Raw genomic sequence first — 23,136 nt, 5'->3', positions numbered from 1 at the left:
ATTAATCAACTGCTTCTAGTTGATTATGAATCATTGCATCTAATGGTTCATTTTCATTATGTTTTGCATCAACTATTTGTAGTTAATTATGAATGATTGGATATGTTAGATCATTTTCATTATGTCCTGCATCCGTCAATAAAAATTCTTCAAAACCTTCATACATTTCATAATCCATTTTACAAAAAACAAAAAGTCAGCGATTTGAATTCGAAAATTCATTAACTGAAATTGAATTCGAATTTGAACAAACATGATTGCTGAATTTTCAAATCTAACAAATAATTCAAACAAATTACTGATTTTGGATAGAGACTTGATTGAAGCATATAAATAAGTTTGATTGCAATCAATAATTACAAAGCAAACAAAAACAAAGTGTAGAAGAAATTGAACAAAATCTTCTCCAAATTTGATTGCGAAGAAGAAAACGAAGAAGATCGAGAATTGATTGCAAAAAAAATGAAGAAGATTCATGGAATTAATTGTGAAGAACTTCCGCCGTTTTCTGTAGGAAGAGAAAATGGAATTTGATTTTCTGGTTTAGAAACATAATAAATATGGCTTCATTTCATGACTTAAATAGCTTGACGTGGCAAAAAACAATTCTAGTTTGATTATGAGTTGGGGCGGAACAAATTATTAAGTTTCGGCTACCTAAATTTAATCTTACTAGAATTTTTTGCACGCGATGCGTGCTTGAATTTTTTTGAAACAGAAATTGTAACACCCCCACGACTCCTCCTTTTATAAACTAGGAGAAATTGCGGGAGTTGTTATGCCACGCATGATAATACGTAAGGCTAATCAGATAATACAGCGGAAGTCTTTAATAATAAATTGAAAATACTTCAATACAACGAAAATAAGAAAGTATGTAAATGAATTACAAACTCCGAGACTATCCCATACTAGTCCCATCTTCAAAAGTCAAACCTTGACCCCATTGGTCAAGTAAAGTCAAACATAAAATTCAAGATAGCTTAAATAATAAAGTACTCGTGTACTAAAACTCCCATCCGGATGCTTATGATTTCCATGCACATCAAGAACTTGTACCTGCAACTTCTTCTCTAAACTCTGCTCACAAATGGTCATCACAGGGTTGTTGAGGAAAAACAACAACCAAAAGAAACAAAGAAACACATACATCAGCAACGCTGAGTACATAACACAACTAACTAATGCGAATAATAATGCATGCAATCCTCAATCACTTCGGCTTGCTCTTCTTACAACTCTACATGCGACAAGCATATAACTGAACTTACTAAATACTTTCTTATATTATTATTTGGCAATGAACGGGCACCGTCCTCCTCTTGGAGTCATACGGGCTACTATTCTTGTGTAAGAGATCCCACACCTCTTACTAAAGTTCCATGAACTTTAAATAACTTGACTCGAGAATTTTAAGCTTGTTAGTAATGAACGAGGGTGAGAGTGAGCCTCTAGACTCAACATCTCAGAGATAAAGAATACGAGTGACACCTAGTCCACTCAAAGATCTTGATAATTGGAATTCCATAAACTTGCTTGCTAAAATAAAAGCATTAGCATCGTTATGCTAAGCTACATGCAGGAGTATAGTTTCACACTAACTCCCCCCTTATGTTCAATACTCACGGGGGATCCATCCCAAGAGTTTTATTGCCAAAGCTTATTATGTGAGACACAATCACAATAATACATCTAGCAAATAAATTAATTTCTTATCTTTCATTAATAAGTGAATGCAACAAACACCATAGTTAACTCAATTCTAAATTCTTTGAGACCTTGCTCATCTTATTACTTTAATGACTCCATGAGTCCTTTTTCTTACTTTCTTAAGGATCCATGATCCAATCAATTGAGTCCTTACTCAATGATTAAACTACCTGTGAGACCTTGCTCAATAACTTTAACTTGTGAGACATTGCTCAATAACTTGATAACTTGTGAGACCTTGCTCAACAAAATATAACTTCTCATGAGGCCTTGCTCAATAATATATAACTTCTAATGAGACCATGCTCAATAAAATATTCTCAGGCAAGCCCTAGCTTCAAGAATAACTTTAATAACTTTAATCATGCTCAAAAGCCATTAACATCAATCACATGCTTTTCAAATATAGGAATAACTCAAAAGTTCCATTCCTAATCTCCTTTCTAAGTTCTCAACATGTGCTCAAACAATTACAAGGCATAAGCCTCTCCTTACTCCTCATGCTCAATAAATAACCTTTAATATACTATAGTCAAAGGTCAAAGTCAAGTGTATGTACCTTGATTACACAAAAATCAACAGTCAAAAGTTTGACTAGCTTTAATTATTCTTGAAACCTACCAACAATAAAGTACTATCAATTAGTACTTCCAACAACAATTCAAAGCTACTAATAAATAAAAATCAGCATTTTAAATATAATAATAAAGCTGTTTTTTCCTTAAAAAGGCTTTAAAAACTATTTTAAAGTCATAACTTGAAAACCTTTACTAGTAGGCAAACCCCACTACAAACTAATACTTAAAACCTCCTAAAAATAATTATTTAACAACTTAAATACTGCTGTAATTTAATTAAAATAATAACAGAAATTATTTTTATTTTTTTATTTTTTTTTATTTTTACATGTGGTTCGAAAACCACAACCCAAAAACTAAACTTACCGGCGGCCACCACGAGCACCACCCGCATCATCACCGACGCAGCAGTGGCAGGCGGCACTCATTGTGGCTCGCCGTCGCCACCACTGCGGACAGTGGCCCAGGCAGCACCTCGCCGGCGCCCCACCGCGACGGTGGCCGGAAAACTCAAGCCAAAAGAGGGGCGAAAAGAGGGAGAGAAAAATAAGGAAGAAAAACCCCAAAAATTTCAGAAAAATAATTACCTTTTTGCTTCCCTTTGATATTTGCAAGATCTTCCTACAATTTTAAAAAACAAAAACTAGATTAGAACTTGAATCTTTGAAGAAATTACTTGAAGAACTTACTTGAGGAAGAAAGAGTTTGAGAGAAAAAGAATCCTCCTTACTCCTTTTTGAAGAAAGTGGCTAGTAAAAGGATGGGAAACTTAGGGTTTCCTTTTTATAGTGGTAGCCAATTTGGGTAAAAGACCAAAATATCTTTACTCATCAAATTGCCAAAATACATTTGATGATAAATTTCCAAAATAATCTTCCTACTAATATTAATAAAATACTTTCTTGAAAATACTAAAATACTTCTTTGTGGAAATACTCAAATACTATTTTGGTAAAATGACCAAAGTACCCTCTACTCTCAAATACTGAAATTAAATAGCTTTAATAATTAAAAATGATTAAAACTATTTAATTAAATATCTTTAAAATATGGGGGATTACAGAAACTCGATTTTCTTCGGCATAGGAGTCAAAATTTGAACATTAGACATACGAAGTATAATTGTTTTTAGTTGCAAAATTTGATTGGTTTAGTTTCTGTCACTTAAGTTTCTCACCATTCTTTTTTTTTTTTACTTTTCAAAGTCGAATTCTATGAACAAAATAGAAATTTTATTGAATTTATTTATAATTTCTAATACTATAATTTTTTTGTTGATTTTTGAATTAAGTACAATACTTCATAAATTGTAAAGAAAGTGGACACTTTGATTTCAAGTCAATTTTTTCATAGGTTATAGTTTGTAAGTGAATTTTTAAGTTTTTGTAAAGCTTCCTCATTTTAGTGATTTGCATAACGCAAATTATGCAATTTTATGATTTTAGTTGATTTTGTGAGTGATTGTTATAATTATATTTTTGGTATGTTTGAAGCCCCCTTTGATTTGTAAGTGAATTTGTAATTTACAATGGGAAGGGAGTAACATAGTCTCTTCATTCGGGGACACCATAGCTTCCCCTTCTCTTATATAATAGAGATATATTGTACTTTTATTCTTGAATGATATTTTACAGAAACCTTTTTACCTTTATAACTAATCGCTATTATATAATAGAAAAAAATAGGTCCAAAAATATATGTAAAATTAAAGTTTCATTATATATAGGAAACACTATAAAAAAAGTAAATATTTTTTTCCCTTGTCTAACTTCTAAATTCTGATTCTATTACAAATACATCTCTATTTTTTTTATCATGACCAATGTTATCAGGATCGAGATCCTACTTTGAATCGTAGGGGTTGATAGAATCGAATCGGTGGGATCGGATCGTAGGATCGTAAGATCCTACAATTTGGTGAAATAGAGATAATTATACTAGAATATGGTGAGAACTCATGTTAAAATTTTACACATATTAATAATAACTTTTTTAATTAGCAAATGGTGATAGTTTTTCAATACTATAAGATTGAAGTAACATTTATGCGACCAAAATCTAATAGGAGAAATATAATATGTGAAATTAGTTTTATGATTTTTATACGGTAGGATCGAATCGTAGAGTCGTAGGATCGTAGAATCGTGTTAAGATCCTACCATGTAATTTTTGTGGTTGGGTAGGATAGAAAGATCCTACAAAATTAAGATCCTACGTAGGATCAGGATCGGTGAGGTCCTCCAGGATCATAAAATTGTAGGATCGTAAGATTTGAATCGGGATTTTAACAACAATGATCATGACCCACCATTAATTGTGAATGGTTCTTGAGAATAGTGGTTTGTAAGTAAATTTTTGTAAATGTTTTTGTATGTATTGACATTCTAGGTTATTAGTTTTAGTTTGTATGTTAATTTTTGTTTTGATAAGTTTCCTGATTAATTGAGTGATTTGCGTGATTTTTATAACGTGATTTTCTCAATTGTATGAGTGATTTGTAAAGTTTTTTCTTTTAAGTGATTTGTGAGTGAGTATTGTAAATTAATTTTCGGTAGTTTTTTTTTGAATGTCGATTTTGATTTTGACATTCATTTTGTAATTTAGAAAGAAAAGAAGGACAAAATAGATATTTCAAAAGAAGACACCATTTAATCTCCTCTTCTTTTATGTAATAGAGATAATTAGGCAGTCCGGCCTAATAATTTGTGATGAATTTATTTTTCTGCTCAAATATGAGGTGAACAAAACATAGCGTAACTATCGAAATATGTTATTTTAAGAGACGCCAACAAGAAGAGAGAGAGGGGAAAGCAGGAGAAGATAGCAGTTGAATCTTGTATGTTTCAATGGAGGTAATCTCGCGCCACAGCGTTGCTTGTGTATCTTATCCGCTGACATCTTCCAACCTTAGTCCACATCTCAAACGCATCCCCAGTTCTTGCACTTTTCAGGTTTCCTATCCTTCTCCACTCTCTTTTTCTGCTCTTGTCATTTTTTCCTCTTTCATTTGGTAATTGTTGATATTCAAATGAATCATATCGTCTTGATTAGGCGCAAGCAAAGATGATTTTGTACTCCCCCTTCGTTAGGCTACGGCGGGAGGTTGCTGGGCGACCTGCGGGGATGGGGGTGGGGTGGTGGCAGCGGTGGTGGAAGGGGTGCTATCACTTAAGCATAAATTTTGTGTAAAGTCATTTCTATATTGAATTGAAACTTAGGCTCCGTTTGATAGGGCGTAAGAGGTTTTCCTGGAAAACTGTTTTCCTCTATTTTCAGTTTTACGTTATTTGTTGGCAAAGGAATGTAAAACAATTTTCCCTTGGAATAGAATTACCCTTGGAGTAGAATTACACTCCCATGATGTAAAACCATTTTTCCTTCAAATTGAAGGGAAAATAGTTTTCCTTTATTTGAAGGAAAACTATTTTCCTTATCTCTTGTACACACTCCTCTCACTACCTCCTTATTTTCTCTTTCATATTTCTTTCATTTTCGTTATTTTGCTTACATGGAACCAAACAACGGAAAACTAATTTTGAAATTGTGCTTTCCATTATAAATTATTTTTCATGAAAAATATTTTACACCGAAAATGTTTTACGCCCTACCAAACGGAGCCTTAGTTTCTATTGATGTTGGGAGTTTGGGACATACGTTTTTGAGTGTTGAGGACACGAGAAAAAGCACAGGAAATAGTATAAGATAATCGGAGTATAAAAGAGTCACATAAGGATATCTACTTGTGAGTGTTTTGGAGTAGATAATAAGTTAGTAATGCAGGTCATAATCCATTGAGACTTGAGAGGTTTGAGACTATTGATTTTGAGCTTTGTAGGTACTTTGATGGAAATGTGCACCCACAAATATATCAGAAGGTCATCTCTGCCGCCTTCTAGTGAGAAAATTGAACCAGGCAATCTCAAACTATTTTTGTTCATAGCAGGTAAATCTTTGGCCAAGTTGGAGATTTCCTAAGAGGCTGTTTTTCCAAAATGGTCTGTCTACAATCAGATGGGAGGTTGAGAAGTGCAGTGTCAAAATTTCTAAGATAGTCAGCAGCTCTGATAAAAGCAAACGCCAAGTCTCTGTTCCCTTTCTTCGTGTGGTTGTTGGAGTTGTATTGGCTTTGTCAGTTTCTGTAGCAATAAAGCAGGGTCCATCTTGTAAGTTTGAATTTGTGAAATAGTTGTAAGAAATCTGGAATTCATTTTTCAATCTCTATATTTCAGGTCTCATAATTGATAATTCTGCAGGGTCCCTGTCTGAAGAGAATCGCCTTTTCTTAGAAGCATGGAGAACACTAGATCGTGCTTATGTTGATAAGACTTTTAATGGGCAAAGTTGGTTCCGCTATAGGGAGAATGCACTGCGCAGTGAGCCAATGAGCACCAGAGAAGAGACTTGTATGAGCATTTCTTTTTGTTAGCTATTTGTTCCTGTATATAAGAAATTTGTCTGCAGATGAATTTTAAACTGCTAATACTCACACATACAAAATTTCAATATTGTTGTCAGAGTTGCATTTTTCACCTCAAGAATTTAAATTTATGAGCTATAACATGTACTATTATTATGAAGTATTCTCTTACAGTTTTATTACGGAGGATGAGTATTCTGATTGCATAGTCAAACTTATTTTAATAAAAATGTACCTTTATAGGAATACGCTATATGACAACTATTCAATAGCCTTTTCAACAGTTACCAATGAAAACTTCTTTTCCCCCCAATTTTAACAGATACGGCAATAAGAAAGATGGTTTCTACACTAAATGATCCATTCACACGTTTCCTGGAGCCCGAAAAATTGAAGAATTTGCGGGTATGGCTTGTATTGCATACTGTTTTGATTTGCAGCATCGTTCTTTATGCTTCATAGCCTATTTAATGTAGTTTATCTACAATGTTAAACCATCATTGAATTGTTTTATATCCTTTCCTGAAGGCAGTCGGGAACTCAGAGTTCGCTTACGGGTGTAGGGTTATCTATTGGCTATCCAACCAACATTGACAGCTCATCAACTGGAGTAGTTGTAATCTCAGCTGCTCCAGGGGGTCCTGCCAGTAGGGCTGGCATCTTTCCTGGGGATATAATCTTGGCAATTGATGATGCAAGCACCGATGGAATGACCATATATGATGCAGCAAATACCTTACAGTGGGTTTTCTTGCATCTATTGGCCTCTTATTATTTGCTATGCAGCTTTATCATGAGATGTTTCTCTTCCCCTGGTCTTTCTTGAATCTTGTGTACATAATTTATTTGTCACTCAGGGCTCATTTGGGAAAGGATAATAGTTGGTGGTGATGGAAATGAGTTCATATGTAATTTTGTTAAGACCATCTTATGCCAATATCTGGTTGTATCTTTGAGTACCTCTCTTCCCAATTTCCATTACCACTTTAGAGGTGGTATTGAAAATTTGTGAAGAAAAATACATGTTTGGAGATAAATTTCCATGACCATATTCATTGGCATGGAACTTTGCTTTCAGTTACATATAAATTCATTGCCAACAGGCACAATACTACCATTTATTATCAGATATCAAAGGAGCTATATGCCTACTCGTTTTATTTTTCTGTATTTTCGTATTAGTAATACTTTTATTAATACCTCCCCCTATTAGCTATTGTTGGCTTTAATGAACCCTGTACAACTCTTTGCTGAGCTTCTGGCTTCTCCTTGTATAAGAAACCAGCCAGCGATGATATCCTGTAGAATTGCATGCAAGCAATTGGTATTGGCTTCTGCATAATATATATATCTCTGGTCTTCTTTCAGAAAAGATGTACTCCTTTGTTTGTTTTCATGATAACAGAACTCCTGCAGGAGTTACCTGGAGTTGATTTTGCATATGAATATGTAAGAAATGACTCCAGTATTTGGTTAGGAAGAATGAATTGTAACTTCGAAACTGTTTTCCGTCCTTCATTAGGTTAAGCTTCTACATCCACTTTTGAGGAAGTTGTGGTAAATAGCACTATACTCTACACTTGCCCACTATAATTGGTTGCCTTGAATTTTGAAATGGAGGAATAGGAATTTTCCCTTGAGACATAAAGGATTTATTCCTTTTTTAACCTTGTTGCATCTAATTTGTTGTTATTTGTTCTCTACAACACAATTCCCAAACTCCACTTCCAACTTTAAATTTCCCATATTATATGATGTCAACCTAACAAGACGTCTTTCTAAAGAACTGGCAAGTAAAAATAGTTGCTTGATACTGATATTGAGAAATTAGGAAGCATGAAAGTGAAACAAGTGCCTTAGAAATCTCTTTCCTGATTGACATAGCTGATAAAATAAAAGAGAAGGGGAGCTTCCTTCTAGGGAGGGGGGGGGTGCTTTGGAGATTCCTACACCTCTTGAGAGGATTTGAGATGACTCTTAAGGAGTGGGAAACTCTAGGGCCTAACCTAAGTAGTAAAAAAGCTTTCAACATTTTAAGATTTGAACTCTCAATTGGCAGAGCCATTGATGAAGATACAGTCGGTAATTGAAATATAATAATTGGGCATCTCTGTATGCTTTTGGAGCACTCTCATTTCGAAAGAGTTCATTTTATAGGTGATGTATACTATAAATCAGGTATGCAATTCTAGGTCAGCTCTGGAGTGGACGTTCACATTCTTTTATCAACTGATACTTTATTGGTGTATTAGTAAATAGAGGATCAAATTTTTTGTATGTTTTTGTGGTGCAATGTCTTTTGAGTCCACCTTAATCAAGCAAAGCATGTTTTGAAAGGTATGGTACGAATTTATAAAAGTCTTATTTTATGTTGCTTATCAGATCACCTCTTAGGTTAAATAATCCTTTTGATTGGAAGTTTCTCAAATAAATTTTTTGCTCAAGGAATCGTCTAGATGAAGCAAACTATTCTGATAACAATATGTGAACGTAAAGCTGAGATGATTATTAAAACAGGCAGTGTTAAGCTGATTAACTCTATACATAGCCATACTTGCTTAAGGCTGTCTTCAAGAAAATATAAATTGGAGAAGACCATTTACAGCACTGAAAGAATACAATCAGGACAAAGAATATTTCAATTTATCCTACTAAGGAACACCAAATGTTGCTCTTAATTTGTATCAGTTTTTAAGCATGTTTTCCTCCTTGTGTAGATAATAATATTCATTTGATTCTTGATCCAAGATATGCCATTAGTGATTGTTCTTACATATATAATATCACATTTTACTTCTACAATGCTCGAGCTTCATCCATTGACTGAATTCATTTCATGCAAGTTTATTACAGGGGACCTGAAGGAAGTTCTGTTGATTTGACAATCCGTAGCAGGGATGAGATAAAAAAAGTCATGCTGAAGTAAGCTTTATTGTCTCCCCCCCCCCCCCCCCACCCCGATCCCTGTAATTCCTCGACTGAGATTTTGTAAATTACCTCAAAGCTACCTGGGCCAAGAAGAGCCAGTGAGGTGTTGGAATGATAATGTGTACTTCCTACGTTCCCAGATACATTTCCCATTTTTTCAATCATGTTCATCCTAATACAGTTCCCATTTCTCTATTTGGCCTAGGTCCACTTATTAAAATCACATTTCTCTTTCATATTTTGTTCTCTTTTCCTCTTCTTGTTTTTGATGACATGATAAAATAACACTTCCAAATTTTAATCCAAATTTAATGCAACTTACGACTCACCCAAACCCTTCTCCTAAAACTATGTGCCCCAAAGAAATGGGAAATGTATAAGGGGCGGAGGGAGCATCGCTAGAAAGGACTCTCAAGTTATTCATTGGAAGTATCTTGTGCCGGTATATGTGGATGAAAAATGTTAATTATGTAGTTTCCTAGTTCTGTTAGGATTCCATGTAATTTAGTTGTTCTGATTCTTGTTTATTTCTTATTTCAATAGGTTGATTTACAATAGGAGACTAGGAGTTTAGTATTATGCTAGCCGTGTGGTTTTATGCTTTAGGCGTGTGATAGAGTTTGAGTTTGTTAGGTTGTTATTCATGTTTATCTTTTAAGGTTTCCTAGTTTTAGTTGGTTTAGGAATGTATGCTTTACATATTTTGGTCATAATGAATGATAATATAGTTGTTGAGTTTGATTAAATTAATTCTCTTGTGAATTATTGTTTCCGGAGTGAATCCACAAAACCCTAGTTGATCTTTAACTTGGATTAACCAAAGCTCTTCATATCCCTTGTTCATTCGTCCATCTTTGCTGATTTTTCATCAAGGTACTCGACTTTTTCCATTAAATACATTAAAGATCCAATCTTCATTGCAAGAAACTTAAAGAAACCATTCAATCCATCCAAGAAAGTTCAAGAAAAGCTAAACTACAACCCTAAGAGCCTATAACTTGTGAATCTTTAACCAAGATCCACATCAAAACATCAAGTATCTTGTGCCAGTATATGTTTCTTATGCTCTTCTTATATAGAGGAGCCATGTGTATTTGTTGCTCTCCAATTTTGATTTACTTTACCCATTTGCTTTATGATGGAAATGTTCTGCAAAGAGTAGTTTGGGGCAAGAAAAATAAGCAGATTCAACCCAAAATAGTAGGTTCAACTAGTCAAAAACAATCTAGTGGTTTTTCTATGCAACAATATAAACTGAAATGCGTTCAAGTCCTTGTGTGTTATTCTAAAATTCTGCTAGTTTCTCAGAAACTTCTACAGTTAGTCAGCAACTTACGATGTGCTGGACAGACCTCTAAATGCCAAAAAAAAGGCCGTTATGTTATTTGATCTTTTGTTCTAGTAATGGAAATCTGTCTTAACTAATGACTAAATACTGGCTTCAGGCGTGAGAGAGTAACTCTAAACCCAGTAAAATCCAGATTATGTGAGATACCAGGTTCAGCAAAGGATGCTTCCCCAAAAGTTGGATATATCAAGTTAACATCATTCACTCAGAATGCTTCTGGTAAGTTATTTTCTATATAGTTTCATTGTGATTAATTACAAATTATGATGAAGATTCGTTGTCTTCTTCTTAAGAAGCTTCCTGCTGCTTATTCACTGCAATTCCTGCATTATTGTTCTGTTTAAATTGATTTGTTTGGAAATGATGGTTTTACGTGTTACTGAAAGCTGTAGACTGTAGTGTGGTTGATTATTTGAGTCCATAGATTTGTTTTTTTTGCTTGTGTAGACTATCCGCAAGAAACCTGTTTTCAAAGAAAAATCCTAGTCCTATTTGGAAAACAACGAATGTCATGGATTGCTTTTCTAAGCTCTCTAAGCTTTTGAGCTTTGCAATTTGTGCCTATAGGGGAAACCAAAAGATAGAATTTCTCTACAAGATGTATCCCTGTTAAAGAAAGACCATTATTCCTAATAACTATGTAAATTAATTTAGAATTCATACTTGCAACTTCCGTGGATAGAATGAGGGTATCTTGTTTTTCTGACGATTCCGTTAATTTGAATGTGCCTTTCAGATGCAGTTAAGGAAGCTATTGAGACACTAAGAAGTAATAATGTTAATGCTTTTGTGCTAGACCTTCGAGATAATAGGTGAAAAGCTTTCACATGCCTTCTTTTCAAGCTTAAATAGAAAACCATACTGTAGCTTTTACGATGTGTGTTATTTTTGCAGTGGTGGCCTCTTTCCAGAGGGGATCGAAATAGCCAAGATATGGTGAGCTAGATAGTATATGGATATTTAACATTGTTTTGTATATGCTAATTTGTGTTTTAGTGTTAGGGCTAACGTGCGTAGATAATGCACTAGTATTATTGAGTTAGCTAGCATACATTCAACTTGTGCCCTTTCGGCCTTTCCCTTCATGGAAAAAGCCTTTCTAGAGGCATCAAGACATTGGTTTATGTAGATGTTTTCTCTGAACTAATTACTCTTGTATTGACTTTCTTTTACTTTTAATATACAAAATGACAAAATCTCATATGGACCGGGTCCACAATTAAATATTTCGGGACCAGGTTAAATTTTGCATAAGTTGTCTTGACCCTTTCAAATATTGTGAACCAGGTTAAATTTTGCACAAGTTAACTTTTTCATTGTAGAAGTTAGCATTTTAATACTTAAAGTTACCCTTTTTAAGAGGGTAGCAACACAAAAAGAAGTTAAAACTTTAATATGATTACTTAAAAATTGGTCATTTTGGAATATGAAAGGTTGACTTAAGCATGGGTCCACAACATAATTATGGACCCGTCCATACAAGATTTTCTAATGAAATCGTTCAATGCTCTTGGTGCTGCTATTTAGGTTAAACAAAGGAGTCATTGTCTATATATGTGATAGTCGTGGTGTACGGGATATATATGATGTTGAAGGAAGCAATGCTGTAGCCGCTTCAGAACCTCTTGCTGTTCTGGTAATCTCCTGCTTCTCCTGTTAACTTTTAATAATGTCGGCTGAATGGATTTTGTTCTACCACTCCCCCCCCCCCTTCCCACAAGGTTTACTAGAAAGCTTTCCGTATTAGGGGTTATGCTGTGTGTAGGACTTGTAAGTTGTAAGTTGGATTAATAGTATGATAGTGGTATGCTATACATTGTAATTGCCATCTGAACATGTTCTGCATGAATGCTGCTACTTTAGGAGTTCTGACAACCAACTCCCCCCTAACCAAAGTCTAACTTTTTTTATGTCCTGTGATGTGATCAACTTTCATGATATGATATTCTGGTTTCAGCAAATAAATGCAGTCACTAAACCTTGGTATTTTGTGCACTCATATTTTTTTAATAGTTATTCTTCTGGTTGTGATTGTACTTCCTATTGTGTCATTTTGTTTTATAACCTTGTCTGATCCATATTAGGTGAATAAGGGAACTGCAAGTGCTAGCGAAATATTAGCAGGTGCGTTGAAGGACAACAAACGAGCTGTGGTTTTCGGAGAGCCTACATATGGGAAAGGGTAATTACTAAATTTCATCTATTTTTTAATTTTTATTTCAGTGTGTTTGTATTTATAACCTTCTAATTGAATAATAATTTTATATATTTCCTTCTCACAGCAAAATTCAGTCAGTATTTGAGCTATCTGATGGATCTGGCATGGCAGTCACAGTCGCTCGCTATGAGACACCTGCGCACACGGATATTGATAAGGTCTTTTGCTCTCCATTTTTCTTCTTTTTTTGCGTTTCTTTTGTTTGTTGTTCTACACTGGCAGTTAACTTGTGTTCTCATTTATATTGTAGGTGGGAATCAAACCAGATCATCCTCTCCCAGCATCTTTTCCTAAGGATGAGAATGATTTCTGCACCTGTGTCCAAGATCCGTCGTCTGCTTGTTATCTCAATGGTGCACAACTCTTCTCGAGATGACTTCGAGAATGAAATTTTCGTTGTTTTCATCTGTTGCCTTAAGGGTTTTGATTCTTTTGCCATACATGTTAAATGACTCTTTCAATTTGCCTTTCATCATTTTTGTTGTAACACCATTCATTCCCTGTATATCATTTTGTTGCCCTTTTCACTAATGCACAATTCAGCATGAGTTCTCCTTGTCTAACTGTGAAAAATTGATTGAATTTTGTTTTACAATTGAAGGTTTTCTTATTGTTACTTTAATCCTGCCATTTTGGCCTTGTAGCTTGGTTAGAAGACGATCTCTTGAATTTCCTTCAAGTTGTGTTGATTAGCCTTGTAGCTTGGTTAGAAGACGATCTCTTGAATTTCCTTCAAGTTGTGTTGATTAGCCTTGTTTGGCAATATATGGACTGTTGGGTAGTTCAATGGGCTTGTTTGAGAAACATTAGGGTGATTATCTTCACCTTACAAAAAAAAAAAAGAAGCTTAGGTTTAATAAGTTTATTACTTTTAATAAGTTTAGTTAAGTTCTTACATCTTATAAAATAAGTTTTGATAAATTTAAATAAAATTAGATAAGTTTAAGAAAGTGGGGTGAAGATAACACTCACTACTGCAAAATGTTTGGTTATGTACATGATGTTAGTTTGGAAAAAAATAGTTCAATGGGCTTGTTTGAGAAACATTAGGGTGATTATCTTCACCTTACAAAAAAAAAAAAGAAGCTTAGGTTTAATAAGTTTATTACTTTTAATAAGTTTAGTTAAGTTCTTACCTCTTATAAAATAAGTTTTGATAAATTTAAATAAAATTAGATAAGTTTAAGAAAGTGGGGTGAAGATAACACTCACTACTGCAAAATGTTTGGTTATGTACATGATGTTAGTTTGGAAAAAAATTATTTAAATTACGGTTTTTTTCACTAGGTACTCCTGAGTCCTGAGGCTTCATGAAATACATCAGGTACCCTCGTTGTTTCGAAAATGCACCAAATGCCCTTGTGATTTACATAAAATGCACCAAGTACCCTTACTGACTAATGTTGTTGAGTTTCCGTTAACTTTTAGGATTAATTAACCCTTCTAATCCTAATTAAATTCTAATTAGCCTTAATCAACTAACTTCTAACTCTATCCTAAAACTAACTCCTAACTTCAAACCCTAACCTAACCTTAACCCCCTAACTTCAAACCCTAACCCCACCACCACCACCACCCCTCCCCCACCCACACCCCTTGCAGCAACCCACCACCCCACCCCACCGCCCGTAGCCGCCTCCCCCGTCGATTTCCCCACCCACCCCCCACAACAGCCCCCACCCCCGTTTCCCCACCCCGCAGTAGCCCTTCACCCCCCTCGATTTCCGCGAATTCCCCCCACCCTCGTGGATTTCAACCAACGACCCCAGGAGGCGTTGGGGTGGGGGGGGGGGTAGGGATGGGTGGTGGGGTGGTTGGGGAGGGTTAGGGGGTTAAGATTAGGGTTAGGGTTTAGTGTTAGAGTTTAGACTTAGGGTTTAGGATTAGGGGTTAATAATGGCAAAATGGTAAATAAAACTAACGGAAACTTAACGCCGTTAGTCAGTGAGGGTACTTTGTGCATTTTATGTAAATCACAAGGGCGTTTGGTGCAAGTCCGAAACAACGAGGGTACCTGGTGCATTTCGTGAAACCTCAGGAGTAGTTGGTGAAAAAACCATTTAAATTATGAAAATGCTAATGGTCAACCAAAAAGAAGTGTGTTTCCATAAGCTTTTCCATATTTGCTAAAGAATTGAAGTATTTAAATCAATCAAAAAGTTTTTACACATGATTTTGTATGTTTGGTCAAGTTACCAAATTGAAAACTTAGTGAACAAAAGTGAGCGGTTTGTTTTGGGAAAACCATAAATAAATAGGGAATTGCTTAAGACCACTGAGATTTGAGATCCCATGAGCAACCTAAAGCGGTAAATCGTATTTAGCTTCAACTAAATACTCTAATTCAAACAAGTTCATTATATGTCAAACTTGATGAAAAACTCCAATGTCGCTTATATTTTCATAAAAACTTGTACGACGGAGAATATCACATGTTGATTGATACTCAGATCTTGAAATTTACAACTCATTACAACAAATTAGTCCATGAAGCCAAGAAGGGAAAAACTGATACCAATAATTTCAATAGCAGAGGCATATCTCTCTCCTCCATTGATCTATTCAATCTCTCCTTTTCCACCATTACCTTCGGTCTGCTAGTTTCTCGCACACGCCTGCGTGCAAACTTTGTTTCGTCTTCTCTAACCAACTCATCCCACCCACCGAAACTGTTCGCATGTAATGTACTGCCTGAGTCACCATTATTTTGGGGTATCCATGATTGATAATCTCTTTTCTTGTTTCGTTTATTTTGTTGACTTCTTTCTTCTCGGTCATCTTCTTCCTCCATGGAAGCATCCTTTCTTCGGCCAAATTTTGACCTTCGTTTGCGCCTTTGCCGGAGTTTAGAGCTGCCTTCTAGCCATTCCGGAATTCTTTCCAATGCAAAGATGAGCAATGACAGTCCGAAGGGGATAGATAATGCCATGAGGAAGGCTTTTGGTCCAGTAGCTGCCAGGAAAGATAACAGGATGATAGGCAAGAACCAACCATAGGATTTAAATACCTAGTTCAAAACATTGACAGAAGGTTCAGTTTTGAGTTTTGGCACCAATTCTACACAATGCTCTTCCAATGGCGAACTCAGAGATTTCAAACGATATTTGCTAAGAGCTTGTGATTCAAACTTCCATTTATGTAAAGCCATCCATTTTTACAATTAGAGAAGCAAACATAAAATCATGAGCTACTATCTGAAACGGTGAAACCTTGAATACTCCCTCTCACCCAAAATAATACGCCACGTTTCCCTTTTATGGCCAACCTTCAAATGCTTGACCATAATTATGAATCATTATTTACATGTCAAGCAAAAAATTGAGACGAATTTGTGTGCCAAAATCTAACAAGTTTTAACCTCAAGAATCAAATATGATTTTAATACTTACTCCGTTTCATTTTAAATGCAACAAATGGGTATTATTTGTGAGATATAAAATATTCATTTGTTGCATTTAAAACGAAACGGAGGAAGTATTTAATTAGACCAAGCAATAACTTTTTTCTACCTTGAGCGCAACGTTTAAACATGGACAAGTTAGCTTATAGCTAGAAGCAGAACAAATACAGTCTATAGCGTTAACATTCACACGAAACAAAATTGCATTTGCATGTATGAAATTTTTTGATTGCAAGTTTATCTCAAGGGTATATAGATCAGCATGAAAATGTTCATTTCAGTTCACTGGATCATTGGCTGCCAATTTCAGTTCACTTATTTAGATAATTGAAAGTTTAGTGCTAAGGAAATACCCCAACATAATGCTGGGAGTAAGGATCGAACCCCGGAACTCAGGGGCCAAGGGGGAGCGCTCTACCCACTTGAGCTAACTCCTATGTTTTAGTATTAAATCTAATGAGTATAAATAAAACATACTTCATCCGTTTTCATTTAGTTGTAACAAAGGAATTTTTTATGTCTCACAAATAATACCCTTGTGTTGCAAGTTGCAACTAAATGAAAGCGGAGGATGTAAGAGAGATTCTCTCTCAAATTGCAAACAAGATGTGAAGATACTATAACAATTGCAATGGCATCAGCCCACTGAATAGATTCCCCTTGTGCACTAGAAGAGAGGAGGAGATATAAAGTTGAGGGAACATTTCCACCTCTCCTCGTATTCCAGTGGGAAATTTATGCACCAAACACTAGACAGAGACCATATCTATATAAGGTGCTCTATTAAGTGAGAACCTAGTTGAAATTTAACCGAATGAAAAGTAATTATGGTGGTTTTGCCTGAGATAATTGGTTCTAGTTTCAGCCCCAAGATAAAATTTCCAATTTCTTTTTTGTTACCGTTAATTTTTGTTCTTTTTATCTAAGGTTATGTTACTAACTGTTTTTTTCTTATCTAGTTGGAGCTCTCTATAATACTACTTAATTAAAGAATGATGGACAATATAAGTAACATACAGGTAGCAAATAGCAACATCCTTGATAAATTGCACTAACCCAATTTGGTTAAGTGATAATATAATGTTATGTCTCTTAAAAAATATATATATAATGTTATGTTACTCACATCAATTACTCGTATTGGATCCTCGACACTAAGACACGGTGCGGTGAGACGACACTAGGACACTTCATTTTGGTCCAAAATCATAAAAAAACTTATCAAAAAAGTCTAGTCCGATACGTGCACACGTACCCGTATAGTACACTTTGACAAGTACCCGTATCGTGCACAAATACACGAGTCCAACTAAATAGGTATAATATTTAAAAGTAAATCTTAATCTAGTACACTACAAACTATTATACCTAATCCTCCACCCCTATCTAAACCTTTTTTTTTTTTTTGAAATATAAACCTCTCCTTTTTAATTATTATATATTAATATTGACCAACCTCTCCTTTTTAATTCCCTAAAAAAAAAAACCTCTTCTTTTTATTTACTACGTTCGCCTTTATTATATTGTCCAACCTCTACTATTTCATCCATCATAAGCTTGGATAGTTGGATTATTCAAAGCCTATATTGTATTATTATTTATTATACTTTTGCATCTTAAATAGAACTAAAACATTCAACACTTCAGGTAACCTTAGTATCACATCATTTAACACATCAATCATTCCACTCGACTTAGCAAAATTAAACCAGTAACAAATCAAAATTGGTAAAAATCAACAAAACTCACGAAATTCCAACACAAATAATCGCATTTTCTAAGTTTCAATCACACATACCTGAAGAATCCAAAGATTTTCAACAACTTGTTCAAAGATTCCAATCTCAGGCTCAATTTCTTCTTCTTCTAATTCATCATTCCACCATCTTCTCTGCTTCGATTTTCCATCACTTTTTCTCCTCCTCCTTTTTTCCGAATCGCCAAAATTGTAACCTTCATCATCAAATCTTCGAGAATTGAAATCGAATTTAGGAGTTCGAATTGCTTGCGAAACGACGAATTCCGAACATCGTCGTGAGCGGAACCGAAAATGCGGTATGTTTGAGGAACTTAAAGAGTGAGAGAATTTATTCAATTTAGGATGCGAATTGAAGTATGGTTGGTGAGGAAGGAGGACGGTAGTGAGAATTTCCATTGTGGTTGGTCCTAAATGTACATTAAAATATCGCAAGTATACAGGTCAATTAGTGTAGACTGTAGATATAGAGTAAGCAAGTATATGTTCTAATAACTAAGCTTTGTTTGGCTCATTTGATAAGAATTTTACCACATGATCATAAGGGCAGAAGTTCGAATTCTATCAAGTGAGGGGTACCTGGATTGAGTTTTGTGCGGACACCCAAAAATTATTCATCTTTTTTTAAAAAAAAAAAAAATACGCTCTAATATGAAGATAGTCGAGTAGTTTTGGTGTGCTTTAAAACTCTTACCAAGCAAGGAGTTATGGGATCAAAAACCACTAGGGGTTGTTTGGAGGTGAGGTTTCCCTTACCATCTCTCCTCCTTTCAAGGAGTCTGACCCGCAAACGTAGCGGGTTATACTTGTGCGGGGTGTCAGTTCAATAGAGTCCATCATCTTAACAACTTAAAAAAAAAAGCAAGTATACGTGAGGAAGGAGAGAATTAGTCACTGATATCTGCGGTAGATACCTTGGTTGTTCACCAAAAAAAAGTTGACAAGAAGATCTATAATCAACTACCAAATTAAGAAAATCTAAGATTATTTAGACGATTCGGGTAATGTGAATAGTGATAGTAACTAAACTAAAGTAATATGATTTACTAATTCTAACACTACAAAGTCGAACAATAGGTAAGAATCGAGTATAAAACATAGTTCTAGGACTTAGATCTCGCCAATTACCTTCTACAATGAAATTAAACTAGTTGTCGGATTGAAAATTATTGTATTGGCCATGATCGGACTTCCTATGATATATTATCTCCTCTTCCAAGGTAAAAAACATGTATTTGCACTAATCTTACGCCTACTTTCGTTATCATACGAATTAATATAAACCCATTACGAACAAGAAATTCATATAAAAGACCACCCCAAGTGTATAACTATTCCTAAAATTATACTACTTGACGTTTAATAATCCCACCAACTAATATTGAACTTTCACTTCCACTAGTAATTCAAAACCTTAAACATATAACACTAGTGGAATAATATGCAATGGTTGCGGTCAAAACAGCCCTAAGGGCTGCGTTTTTAGCCAGCACCCTTCTTGCCGTAGCCCTTTAGCCAAAAGGAAGGTTGGACATGGGTACGTATCCAAGTGTACAAGTATAAGGTTGCCCACTTCCCCACACCCCTGCCACCCACCTGCCACCTACCACACCCCACCCCTGCCCACCCACATACCACCTCTCACATCCCACCCCACCCCACCCCTGCCCGCCCACAGACCACCTGCACACCCTCTGCCCACCTCCCCACATCCCCACATCCCTGTCCATCCACAATCCACCTCCCACATCCCACCTGATGCAAGTTGGACTATCTTTAATTGCTTTCTTAGGTTGTTGCATGGTTTTACTTTACTCCTAAAGTAGAGGTTTTACATATAACAAAAATATAATGTTTTTATTTAAAGTTCAGTTGTAATAAGGTCTGAAAATATTAGATTGTTTTGGTTCATTAAAGTCCTAGTTGTCATAAGTTGTAATTTAGGGAAGTTTCCTTAAGTATGAAGTGTGAAGTGGCGTGCAAGGGGAACCCTTGTAGCCGTGTGGTTTGGTTGTATTTAAGGAAATATTTGCCATCTTTCCTTAAGTTCTAGCTAGATTCTAGGCTAGAATTAAGGGAGAATACTTTCCTTATCTACTCAAAGGTGGCCATGGTTTGTAATGCCTTGGAGGGCAAGGATTACTTGCTTCCCTCATTATAAATAGGCGCCTAGTTCTTAATAAAAGTAGAGTTGATTTGATAATTTGTGAGCGTTGTTTATTTCGGTTCTTAACCAAAACAATACTTGTTGCGACTTGTATTCATCTTCTAATTGCGATTAGGAAGAGACCCTCTAATTCCTACGAGAATTAAGAGTACTATCCTTGTTTTATTTTCAGCATTCATTCATAAAACACATAAAAGGACGTCACTTAGAATCTAGCTAGATTAAACATTGTGAAGTTTTGGACTCCAAATTCGTATCACCACCTCACTGCCCACCCACCTGCCCATCCATAAACCACCTCCCACACCCCACCCCACCTCTGCCCACCCACCCGCCCACCTACCACACTCCACCCACCTTCCCACTCACAAACCACCTCCCACACCCCACCTCACGCCGTGCCCACCTACATGCCCTCCCACACCCCACTTCCCACACCCTCTTACTTTGGGTTTTTCTCACTAGTGGAAAAATATAACCGAAATGATATAAAAAAAATTGTAAATAACTTTAAAATATATTGAAATAATGTATAAAGTGTACATAAAATTGATAAAGTGCACATATATTAGGAAAAATAATATCGCAAAATAATCCTCCCAAAATGTTCATAAGCAATCGTCACAAAAGTAAGTCGTCAACTTATCCCGAACTTCATTTAACTCCTCCATGGTGAAACCCTTCAAACTTATATTCATATAAACCTTGCAAAACAACCAAGGAATAAACACACATAATACTATAAAAATTCAATCATTTACCGTAGTCTAAAGTTCTAAAAATTACATATACCATCCCGAAATTAAACCAACAATAAATTGAAGGTTAAAAATCTACACATTAGTTATATTATACCTTATATAGTCATATTCATAAAAATATTGGAGTAAACTGACTGAAAATCTAATACTTGGACGCGCAAAAGCCAAAATATGCCTAAAATCACATTTCGTTCCCGAAATTCGACCAACAAGTAATACAAGCCTAAAAATCACACAATAGTTGTATTATACCTTGTATTATCATGTTCAAAATGAATTTGGGATTAAATGACTCGAGAAATACAAATTGGACGCGAATTGGCCAAAATAGGCCTAAAATCATGTTTACGTTCCCAAAATTCGACCAACAACAAATGCAAGCCTAAAAAACTACACACTAGGTATATTATGCCTTATATTATCATGTTCAAAAATAATTCCGGGTTAAATGACTCAAAATCGAATAATTGGACGCGAAAAGGCCAAAACAGGCCTTGAATGACCTTTTTTGCGAATATTTGTGTAACACCCCAAAACTTTCGTTTTAAAACTTTATAAAGCATTTACTTTTCATTAAAATATCTGATCAAAGCTTTAGGGTGTTACTGCCGCATTTATTTTAAAAAATAAATGCAAGGCTAATTATTAAGAATAAAAAATTTAACTTACAAACCAAAGTATCAAATAAACCAAACTAAGTTGTCTAATTTAAACCAAACCAAAACTAAGCAATCCCAATTAACAGTATTATAATATTTATTAAACTAGGTGAACTTAAAAACTCTATATTCGCTCATTCCTGCAACGTAGTCCCTCTCACCAACCTGTACAATATAAATAGGAAAAGGGCAAAGAAAAGCAAAAACATAAAAATTAGCGAAAGCTAAGTAATTACAACTCCATCACGTAAAATAATAATAGTTATATTTTGAAAATAATTTTTATAACGCAATACAGACAAGTATAACATAATACAAACAAGTATATAAATACTTAACCATTTCAGTTATTTCAAGTTTATATGAGTCATACAACAACAGATTTAATTATTAGAGGGGAATTGAACGTCAATGGGCCGGGACTAATCCCAGTAACCAACTATTTCAACATGGGCCGTCACTCAAATAAATTAAGATTAATGGCTAATATCGTTTTGCAAAACGTCCCTAGTGTGCACACCCCTCACTAAACTAATGGGTATTCGCAACGCGCACCAATAGTATTAGGAGGAAAACAATAAAAAGTTGTAACAGAATAAAATCAAGTATTGTTCATCACCTATGGAGGATCCAAGTCCACAGGCTATTTCCCTCAATAATATTTCCACTTTACGTGATCAATAAATTTTAATAGTTATGACACATCAAACATCACATTAACATTAACAGGAACATCTTCAGTTCAATAAATATTTTTCACAACTTGACCATTTTATAGAATTATAACAATCAATTTCCATAATTTATAGTAACCAATACGTCCATCATTAGAACCTCATAGAGTCACAATACCAACTTATAAAACCGTTCGAAACATCAATAACTCACTAGTTGTACCCATTAAGTTACATTACCAACATTAATATAATTTTTAATATGGTGATTACATGTGTACATTATAAATCTGAAGGTAATAACAAAATACTAGTAGATACATATGTATTATACGCAGGAATAGTAGTACTAAAATTAATTAATAATAATAATTTTAGTCGTAACAAGTACTAATACTATTTATGTCACATAATATACATCTAACATAAACATAGAATCACATTTTGTTATTATGTTGTAATTGATCGAATTTATACTAACTCTGTTTTTATATAGTTGCAACAAATGTCTTTTTGCACA

General features: G+C 34.8%; 2 protein-coding genes and 1 long non-coding RNA gene across 4 annotated transcripts; 1 reads left to right on the top strand and 2 right to left on the bottom strand.

Annotated features, from left to right (window-relative positions):
* Positions 1 to 866: 866 nt before the first annotated feature.
* LOC130590736 (uncharacterized) lies at positions 867 to 3,027 on the bottom strand. Its single transcript, XR_008968585.1, has 3 exons — positions 2,876 to 3,027; positions 2,270 to 2,327; positions 867 to 1,080 (listed from the first exon to the last, which is right to left on the bottom strand). It is a non-coding gene; the product is annotated as an uncharacterized LOC130590736 (long non-coding RNA).
* A 2,021-nt stretch (positions 3,028 to 5,048) lies between these two features.
* On the top strand, positions 5,049 to 13,821 carry LOC104906842 (carboxyl-terminal-processing peptidase 2, chloroplastic). 2 transcript variants are annotated; one of them, XM_010695669.4, is made up of 13 exons: positions 5,049 to 5,239; positions 6,229 to 6,451; positions 6,542 to 6,691; positions 7,028 to 7,110; positions 7,238 to 7,446; positions 9,559 to 9,627; positions 11,079 to 11,200; positions 11,718 to 11,793; positions 11,876 to 11,917; positions 12,509 to 12,617; positions 13,066 to 13,163; positions 13,264 to 13,357; positions 13,450 to 13,821. In XM_010695669.4, the coding sequence occupies exons 1-13, from the start codon at positions 5,135 to 5,137 to the stop codon at positions 13,573 to 13,575; spliced, it is 1,506 nt and encodes a 501-aa protein (XP_010693971.2). In that variant the 5' UTR covers positions 5,049 to 5,134; the 3' UTR covers positions 13,576 to 13,821. The 2 variants fall into 2 exon arrangements, with proteins under 2 accessions (XP_010693971.2, XP_010693972.2); XM_010695670.4 differs by having other exon boundaries at positions 5,050 to 5,239; positions 6,232 to 6,451.
* Positions 13,822 to 15,518: 1,697 nt separating this feature from the next.
* LOC104906841 (hypothetical protein) lies at positions 15,519 to 18,916 on the bottom strand. Its single transcript, XM_010695666.4, has 2 exons — positions 18,398 to 18,916; positions 15,519 to 16,206 (listed from the first exon to the last, which is right to left on the bottom strand). Exons 1-2 carry the CDS (start codon positions 18,752 to 18,754, stop codon positions 15,670 to 15,672), a joined length of 894 nt encoding a protein of 297 aa, XP_010693968.2. The 5' UTR covers positions 18,755 to 18,916; the 3' UTR covers positions 15,519 to 15,669.
* Positions 18,917 to 23,136: the final 4,220 nt, after the last annotated feature.

This window comes from Beta vulgaris, chromosome 3 (genome assembly GCF_026745355.1).
Source record: "Beta vulgaris subsp. vulgaris cultivar EL10 chromosome 3, EL10.2, whole genome shotgun sequence".
Classification (NCBI taxonomy): domain Eukaryota; kingdom Viridiplantae; phylum Streptophyta; class Magnoliopsida; order Caryophyllales; family Amaranthaceae; genus Beta; species Beta vulgaris.
Note: the sequence above shows the minus strand (reverse complement) of the source record. Positions and strands in the feature narration are given on the sequence as shown.